The sequence below is a fragment of the Mus caroli genome, chromosome 3, assembly GCF_900094665.2.
Source record: "Mus caroli chromosome 3, CAROLI_EIJ_v1.1, whole genome shotgun sequence".
Lineage (NCBI taxonomy): Eukaryota > Metazoa > Chordata > Mammalia > Rodentia > Muridae > Mus > Mus caroli.
In genome coordinates, this window is record NC_034572.1 from 90,672,335 (window position 1) to 90,680,733 (window position 8,399).

Genomic DNA, 8,399 nt, shown 5'->3' on the forward strand with positions numbered 1-8,399 from the left:
CCTGGCTGTCCTGGAACTCACTCTGTACACCAGGCTGGCCTCGAACTCAGAAATCTGCCTGCCTCTGCCTCCCAAGTGCTGGGATTAAAGGCTGCCTCTGCCTCCCAAGTGCTGGGATTAAAAGCGTGTGCCACCACACCCAGCGCTTTCCTTTAATCTTAAAGCGGGCAGACACACCTTTAACCTGGGCCACACCTTTTGCTGAAGCCTATATAAAAACATAGATGAAGGAAACTTTTGCACTTTGCCTTGCTCATAAGTCCGTTTCTTCACCGGCATTGGAGCCTACTTTTTCCGGATTCTAGACCAGCTGAGACATCCAGCCTTGTGGAACTAAGCAACTACTAGATTCTTCGACTTTCATCTAGTTATTCTCCAATTAGCTGGACTGCAGCGCGTAAGTCATTTCAATAAACCCATATATGTAGATATGTATCAAAGGATTTCTTGCTAGTTGAAAGTTTTAAGAGAAAGTCACTGACTTCACTCACCCTTTAAATTTGCCCCAACGCGGCTGCGCTCCGGACCTTCAACCTACCTGCTCAACTTGGCTGTAGGACTTCCGAAACCATTTTATTTTACTTTTTATGTTTTTGAGAAAGGGTCTCATTCTGTAGCCTTGGAGCCCGGCGTTCATGTTTTAATCCCAGCAGCATGTGGAAGGGGAATATAGTTGGATATCTGTAACTTCGAGCCCAGCTAGGGCTATATAGAGAGACCCTGCCTCAAAAGAAAACAAAACAAAACACAATCACAAACCATGTAGCCTACGGCCTCAAACTCGCAGAGCTCCACCGGCGTCCCAGAGTGCTGGACGTTTCTAGCGCTTCAAAGTGGGGCCGCCTACATTGGCGAATTTTCACCGCGCCGAGGGCGGGACTTGGAGGCAACCTTTAATTGGTCAGCCTAACTCGTGACGTTTTTCTTCTGCGACAGTTTCCCGAGGTGCTTAGCTCCTAGAGACTCAGAAAGCGCCGAGAGAAGCAAGATGGCGGACGTGCTGGATCTTCACGAGGCGGGGGGCGAAGATTTCGCCATGGATGAGGATGGGGACGGTGAGGAGAGTGGAGGCGGCTGGGGGAAGAGGGGAAGGTGCGAGAGGGAAGTGCAGTAGAAATTTTCCTTGGACGTCACCCCACGAACTGGGTCTCGAAAAGATAGACTCCTCCCCCTTGGGAAGGAATTAGGGGCGGAACCGGGAAGGAATTGAAGCTGGAGTCTGTGTCGATGCTTCCAGATAGTCTAGGAAACGGGACAGGTTTTTTTTTTTTTTAACTCTTATTTTTGTTGCTTCTTATTTTCTCACCTGGAACTCTAGAAAGCATCCACAAACTAAAAGAAAAAGCGAAGAAACGGAAGGGCCGCGGCTTTGGCTCCGGTGAGTGTGGGGAATAGGGTAGAATGGTCTAATAGGGAGAAGCCCGCGAATTTGGGGGTGTGAGGGGGACACATTTGGAGGACAGTTTTCGGTGATCTGGTATGCTTTCTTTTAGAAGAGGGGTCCCGAGCGCGGATGCGGGAGGATTACGACAGTGTGGAGCAGGACGGCGATGAACCTGGACCACAGCGCTGTAAGTAAATAAATAGGACCTGTGGGGAGTCTGTATGCACTGGTACTCAAATGCAAAGTAAAGAGTTGTTTAACCGTCTCAGAAAATTGCTTATTGTGGGTTATTTTCAGAATTTTTCTTTTTTAGTTTGTTTGTTTTTGTTTTTGTTTTTTTTGTTTTGGATACAGGGTTTCTCTGTGTAGCCCTGGCTGTCCTGAAACTCTTTTTGTAGACCAGGTTGACCTCAAACTCACAGATCTGCCTGCCTCTACCTCCTGAGTAATGGGCTTTTTAGCTTACATGTTCATACAACACTTTCCCTACCCAACAGCTGTTGAAGGTTGGATTCTCTTTGTCACTGGAGTCCACGAAGAAGCCACTGAAGAAGATATCCATGACAAATTCGCTGAATATGGGGAAATAAAAAATATCCACCTTAATTTGGACAGGCGCACGGGATACTTGAAGGTAGATTTTCTTGCTTCCCTCACTTACAACTCTTAGATACATTGATTATGTTGTTTTTGTGAGTTGATCAAGCACAGGTAGGAAGGGAAATGACATTGGAAATTGATTTTATTACCCACATGAAAGAGAGAGAAACAGAATGAGCATGTTTGTGTATATAATGGGAATATGTGGTGTAGAGCTGCGAAATTTTTCTTGTAACTATGCATTTCAGGTTTAAGGAAGAAAGTACTTGATGGTTGGTGAAGTAAAATTCTGATACTTTTTGTTGTTTGTTTGTTTGTTTGTTTTGAGACAGGGTTTCTCTGTATAACAGAGCCCTAGCTGTCCTGGGCTCACTTTGTAGACTAGGCTGGACTATGCATTGGAGAATGCTGGAATTAAATGTGTGTGTGTCACACCTGGCTAAGCTTTGATACTTTTATATGTTCTCTAGGGGTATACTCTAGTTGAATATGAAACATACAAAGAGGCTCAGGCTGCCATGGAAGGACTAAATGGTCAAGATTTGATGGGACAGCCAATCAGTGTTGACTGGTGTTTTGTTCGTGGACCGCCAAAGGGCAAGAGGAGGTAAGATGAAGGGATGGGGGTTGTACATTTATTTATCTTAGTAAAGGGAACATGAGCAAGATAAATAAGGATTCAGTATTAGATCTCTGATATTCCACTTCTGTTCTTTTCATTTTCATAGAGGAGGCCGAAGACGAAGCAGGAGTCCGGACCGGAGACGCCGTTGATAAATCCTCTGTTGACTGGGTGGTCTCTCTACAAGTCCATTTGGTTATGCTGCCTTGGATAAACAGGGCTAGGATGGACCTTGTGTTTATATTTAATTTCTTACCCTATCTACTTAGCATTGCTTTTGAGTTTTAGAAAAAAATAAATGTTCCATTTTGTTTTCTACGTTTATTACTTTACTGTTCTGGGAACTGAACAACTACAGTTGGGCATTGTGAATGATTGTGAAGATCCTTCTGCCTGGCGTGGCATTCTAAGTTTCTAGAAAGGCTCATGGAGACTGTTCAGCATTTCTTTGTCTTAGAGTAGGGATAATGAGATTTTTCTTGTGGAATTAAGGAATGAATTTTTCATAACTCTTGTGAGCAGATGTTATATTAGTGTCTCTTGCTTCTCTGTCAGAGCCTGTGCAGCTGGCCTTGAACTTACAGGGGCTTTGTGATGCTTAGTCTACTCTATGTTGAATATGGTGCTGAACTGTGAAGTTTATTAGTTCTTACAATGTAACAGAAATCCAGCTTGATGGGCTGGAGAGATGGCTCAGTAGTTAAGGGCACTGACTGTCCTTCCAGAGGTCCTGAGTTCAATTCCCAGCACCCACATGGTGGCTCACCATGGGATCTATGCTCTCTGGAAAAAAAAAATTTTTTTTTTTTTTTTAAAGAAAGAAACCCAGCTATGGTACTATGTAACAATATGCACACCTTTAATCCCAGCACTTGGGAAGCAGTGGATCTTTTGAGTTTAAGGCCAACCTGGTCTACAGGAGAGTTTTAGGATAGCCAGGGCTACACAGAGAGACCCTGTCTCAAGAAAAAAAGACATTACTATCCCTTTGTCATAGGGTTTGGGTTTTTTTTTGGGGGGGGGGTTGGTTTTGTTTTTATTTATTTTTTTCTCTGAGACAGGGTTTCTCTGTGTGGCCCTGACTGTACCTCCCAGGTGCTGGGATTAAAAGCATGCACCACCACTGCCCGGCTTTTATCATAGTTTTTAGTTGAAATGATTTTTTGGTATGTCTGTAGCAGCTGCTTTGTTTTGTTGTTTGTGTAGATCCCTGTGTGACCCACACTGGCCTCCCCAGTGCATAATGGCACATATTAAACTTAACGTTTTTTCAGATGCTATTGGCCCTTCTCTTTTGGTAAATTGCTTGGAGTTTTGAGTTAAATTGGTTAAGAATATATCTTAGTTGAGATTTGCAGGGTTTAGGATGCCTTGGTGGTTTCTGAGAAGGTAGATTAAATAAGTATTGGGTTTGTGGAAGATAAGCCTGGTTCTCAGATTTCTAGCTGTTGTAAGGTATTTGGAAGAGTGAGTTGAGCAAGCATGAGGTCCTGAGGGCTGGTAAAGAGTATCAACCAGAGAACCAGTAGGTGAGCTGCCTGGATAGGAAGGGTATGGTCACGTAGTTGGGAAGATGCTCTTCTGTGTTTACTCTTATGTTTCTGAGAAATACAAGAATAGCTCATAGGGATTAGAGATGTGGCTCAGTTGGTAGAATGCCTGCCTAGTATGCACAGCCTCAGGCTTTATTTAACAGGACTAGAATGGGCATGACATTCCTGCCTATGATCCTGGCACTTACTGGGGAGGTGAAGGCTAAAGAATCATAAGTTGAAGTTGTCCCCAGCTGCATAGCCAGTTGGATGTCAGCCTATGAGATCTTGTCCTGGGTGAAAGGGGAGGGAAAGGGGGAAAACTCGTCAAATTTACTGTGTGGCCTTCTAACTCCCCTCCTTTATACAGAACTTAACCATGTACAGTAGAAAACCCTCTTTTTAACTACTATGACTTTAAAACTTGAGCTTAAAGAAATAAGCACTTTCTTGGGGCTGGCGAGATGGCTTAGCGGGTGGGTAAGAACACGGACTGCTCTTCCAGAGGTCCTAAGTTCAAATCCAGCAACTACATGGTAGCTCACAACCACCTGGAATGAGATCTGATGCCCTCTTCTGGTGTGTCTAAAGTCAGCTACACTATACTTACATATAATAATAAATCTTTAAAAAAGCAATTTCTTGCTATTCCTAATGTCATTCTTTATACCATTAAATTTTCAAATTTTGGCTGGGCGTGGTGGTGCACGCCTTTAATCTCAGGACTCTGGAGTCAGAAGCAGTTGGATCTCATGAGTTCCAAGCCAGCCTGCTTGTGGACGTTGTACATCGTGGTGCGGAGCCTAGTGCGCACCACGATGTAGGCTGTCCTGGAACTCACTCTGTAGACCAGGCTGGCCTCGAACTCAGAAATCCGCCTGCCTCTGCCTCCCGAGTGCTGGGACTAAAGGCATGCAGTCACCAAGTCTGGCATCCCAATTCAAATTTTAAGTATTGGAAATGTATGTCTTTTTCTCTTTAATTTACTTTGATTTTATGTGCATTGGTGTTTTGTCTGTTTGAAAAAACAGAGGAGGCCGGGCGTGGTGGTGCATGCCTTTAATCCCAGCATTTGGGAGGCAGAGGCAGGCAGTTTCTGAGTTCGAGGCCAGCTTGGTCTATAAAGTGAGTTCCAGCTGGGGCTATACAGAGAAACCCTGTCTCCAAAACAAAACAAAAGACCGTGAGGATGTCAGATATTGAAGTTACAAACAGTTGTGAGCTGGAAGAGCAGACTGTACCCTTAACCACTGAGCCATCTCTCCAGACTCCTCCCTCACCCCACCCCACTTTCTTTCTCCAGGCTGGTCTGGAACTCACAAAGATCTACCTGCCTCTTCCTCCCAAGGCTGGTATCAAAGGCATGCACCACCACTACACAGTGGTTTTGGTTTAAATATCTAATGAGGTTTTTGCCTGCATGTATGTTTATATACTATATGTGTTCCTGGTGCCTGAGAAGATCAGAACAGGGCTCCAGAGCCTCTGGAACAGAAGTTACAGATGCTGTGAGCTGCTATGTGGATGGGGGACTCAATCTCTGTCTTCTGGAAAAGCAGCCAGTACTCTTAACAGCTGAGCCAACTCCAGCCCTAGGTTTCTTTTTATAGTGGTTGTAGAGATCTTGTTTGTGATATTGTAGGTTTTTTGTTGTTTTGTTTTTTTCCTCACAACTATAGTCAGGCTATTGCTGCTATAGGCAAGTTTTTTGTTTGTTTTTGTTTTGTTTTTCAAGACAGGGTTTCTCTGTGCAGTTCTGGCTGTCCTGGAACTCACTCTGTAGACCAGGTTGGCCTCAAATTTAGAAATTTGCCTGCCTCTGCCTCCCAAGTGCTGGGATTAAAGGCATGTGCCACCACTGCCCGACTTTGCTTTTTTTTTTTTTTTAAATAATGTGTAAAGGTGTTTTCCTTGTGTACCATGTTCATGCCTGGTACCTGCTGAGGTTTGAGAAGGGTGTTGGATCTCCTGGAGTTTACCCCCCTACTGCCTCTCCCCATCCACTCCATTTCTCTTCAGAAGGAGGCAGGTCTCCCATAGGTATCAACAGCATGGTTTATTAAGTTGCAGTAAGACTAGGCACCTTCTTTGATTAAGTCTTTCATGAGGCAACACAGCAGGAGGAAAGGGTTCCACAGAATCAGAGACAGCCCCTGTTCCCACTGTTAGAAGTCCCACAAGAAGACCAAACTACACAATTATAGCCTGTGCGAAGCAGTCTCATGCAGGCTTCCTGTAGCAGTTCAATCTGAGCCCCTATGGGCCCAGTTTACTTGATTCTGTGCATTTTCTTGTTCAGTCCTTCCTCCCCCTTGTCTTCCGCAGAATTCTCCAAGCTCTGCCTAACTTTTGGCTGTGGGTCTGTGCCTTTGTTTCCACCAGTTGCTGTGTGAAGCCTCTCTGATGACAATTGGACTAGGCACCGATCTATGAGTATAGCAGACCATCGTTGTCAAGCAGTATCTCATTACATCCGCTTTCCCTAGGACAAATAGTCTAGGAAAGGCTTCCGCTGTTCTGGGCGTTTGGGGCCGGAGGTGTGTGTGCCTTGGCGGCAACCTGCAGCGCCTCCAGGCTCCCGCAGGCCCCACCCCTTGCTGCTGAGAATTTAAAGCAGAAATGTGCTCCTGGGGGCGTGCTTAAAAGCTGGAGACCACCCCAGTGAGGGCTGAGCTGCCGGAAATGCACCCACGATCTCGCTTCGCGTCCTGAAATTCCACTTCAAGGCCGTCTCTGGCTGCTTGGCTTTCCTGCCGCCGTTTGTCCCTCGCGAAGCCCCGTTGCTCGCCCAGGAGGCGTGACTTGGGGCTGGAAGCAGGCGGGCCGCGGCGCCGTGGGCCCGGGCTGTCGCTGTCATGGACGCCTGGGTCCGCTTCAGTGCTCAGAGCCAAGCCCGGGAGCGGCTGTGTAGGTGCGGCCGACGGAAGAGCGCGGGCGGGAGGGCAAAGCAGGGTCCCGCGAGGCGACGGGCGCGCTACGGGGTCCCTAAGGGTCAGCTGTGGCTACGGGGGCCCGCGCGGCCCCGGAGGCGTACTCCGCAGCCGGTTGAGAGATGATTCTTCCCTGTTCAAGGGAAAGATGGGGAAACTGAGGCATGAGTGGGCCAGCGGGGAGGCCGCCTAGGGTTACGGTGTCCACAGAGAGCAACAGTTTCCTCACTGCTGTGGTGGCACGAGGGGCGATCCTCTCGGTTCTGCGTCCTCTCACCAGTTGTGACCTAGGAGCCGCGCTATCTCGGCTCTCCTTCGGTTTCCATTCAGTTCAAGGACCTTAATCTATTGCTTAGTTTACCTGTCCGGAGAACTAATCTGCCCTTCAACTAGACCTTCCTCTGTCGTGTTTCATGTATAAAATCGAAAAAAAAAAAAAAAATCGCAGTGTGGACGTTTGCGATGAACCCCGGGCTGCTTACTGGCCCCTTTAGGCCTCATCATTTTCAAAACTTAGTTTCTTAACTCCAAAGAGTGCTCTCCACCGTCTTCTAGGCTTTATTTTCCTCGCATGTCTTTCTCTTTCCCTGGCTTTGAGGAAAAAGATATTGGTGTGAAACCGAGGAATTTTCCCGGGTGGGGTTTTTGTTTACCAATTATTATTTGTCTGAATGTTTGGTCTGCAAGAATGTATGTGCACCACATGTGTGTCTAGTGCCTGCAGAGGACAGAAGAGGGTGGTGGATCCCCTGGAACTAGGGTTACAGACAGTTGTGAGCCACCGTGTGGGTGCTGGGAGTGGAACCCGGGTCCCCTGCAAGAGCAAGTGCTCTTAACCGCCTCACCAGCCCACGGAGGACGTGGTTGGCAGAGGGGTTAGGGAGGCCTGTCCCTTACTCTACGTGTCCTCCCCTCCAGGGCCGCCCAGTATGCCTGTTCCCTTCTCGGCCATGCTTTGCAGAGACATGGGGCTAGTCCCGAGTTACAGAAACAGATTCGACAGCTGGAGGGTCATCTGAGCCTCGGACGAAAGTGTAAGTAAAGCAGACCTTCCTCTTACCATCCTCAGCTGGTAGCCCGTGGCCTCTCCTGCCTGTGTGCTCCCTTTCTGCCAGTTCGCCATCTCCTGCGTGCCTCCAGTTGAGGTAAGGAAGTTAGCGCTGATTGGAGAGACACGGCAAGAAAAAACTAAACTGGCACAAAAATGAATTACGATTGGAAGTTAAGAAAAAGAACAAAGCCGGGCGTGGTGGCGCACGCCTTTAATCCCAGCACTTGGGAGGCAGAGGCAGGTGGATTTCTGAGTTCGAGGCCAGCCTGGTCTACAAAGT

General features: G+C 47.1%; 2 protein-coding genes across 3 annotated transcripts in view; both read left to right on the forward strand.

Moving 5' to 3' along the window:
- Positions 1–947: 947 nt before the first annotated feature.
- On the forward strand, positions 948–2,924 carry Rbm8a (RNA binding motif protein 8A). Of its 2 annotated transcripts, none has more exons than XM_021158403.1 (6): positions 948–1,055; positions 1,319–1,378; positions 1,494–1,571; positions 1,882–2,018; positions 2,455–2,591; positions 2,713–2,924. In XM_021158403.1, the coding sequence occupies exons 1-6, from the start codon at positions 989–991 to the stop codon at positions 2,756–2,758; spliced, it is 525 nt and encodes a 174-aa protein (XP_021014062.1). In that variant the 5' UTR covers positions 948–988; the 3' UTR covers positions 2,759–2,924. The 2 variants fall into 2 exon arrangements, with proteins under 2 accessions (XP_021014062.1, XP_021014063.1); XM_021158404.1 differs by having other exon boundaries at positions 1,497–1,571.
- Positions 2,925–6,726: 3,802 nt separating this feature from the next.
- The window catches only part of Pex11b (peroxisomal biogenesis factor 11 beta), a 10,076-nt gene continuing 8,403 nt past the window's right edge, over positions 6,727–8,399 (forward strand). Inside the window, exons 1-2 of the mRNA XM_021157798.2 lie at positions 6,727–7,049; positions 7,987–8,102. Of these exons, the coding sequence (XP_021013457.1) occupies positions 6,994–7,049; positions 7,987–8,102 (172 nt within the window). The 5' untranslated portion in view covers positions 6,727–6,993. The remainder of the gene's footprint in view (positions 7,050–7,986; positions 8,103–8,399) is intronic.

What these genes read in the sequence shown, in the direction of transcription:
- Rbm8a (XM_021158403.1), top strand. Translation starts at nt 989, where the DNA reads ATGGCGGACGTGCTGGATCTTCACGAGGCGGGGGGCGAAGATTTCGCC. An exon ending in GGGCCGCGGCTTTGGCTCCG is followed by an intron (nt 1,379 to 1,493) that starts GTGAGTGTGGGG and finishes GCTTTCTTTTAG; the next exon opens with AAGAGGGGTCCCGAGCGCGG. An exon ending in CCGCCAAAGGGCAAGAGGAG is followed by an intron (nt 2,592 to 2,712) that starts GTAAGATGAAGG and finishes TCATTTTCATAG; the next exon opens with AGGAGGCCGAAGACGAAGCA.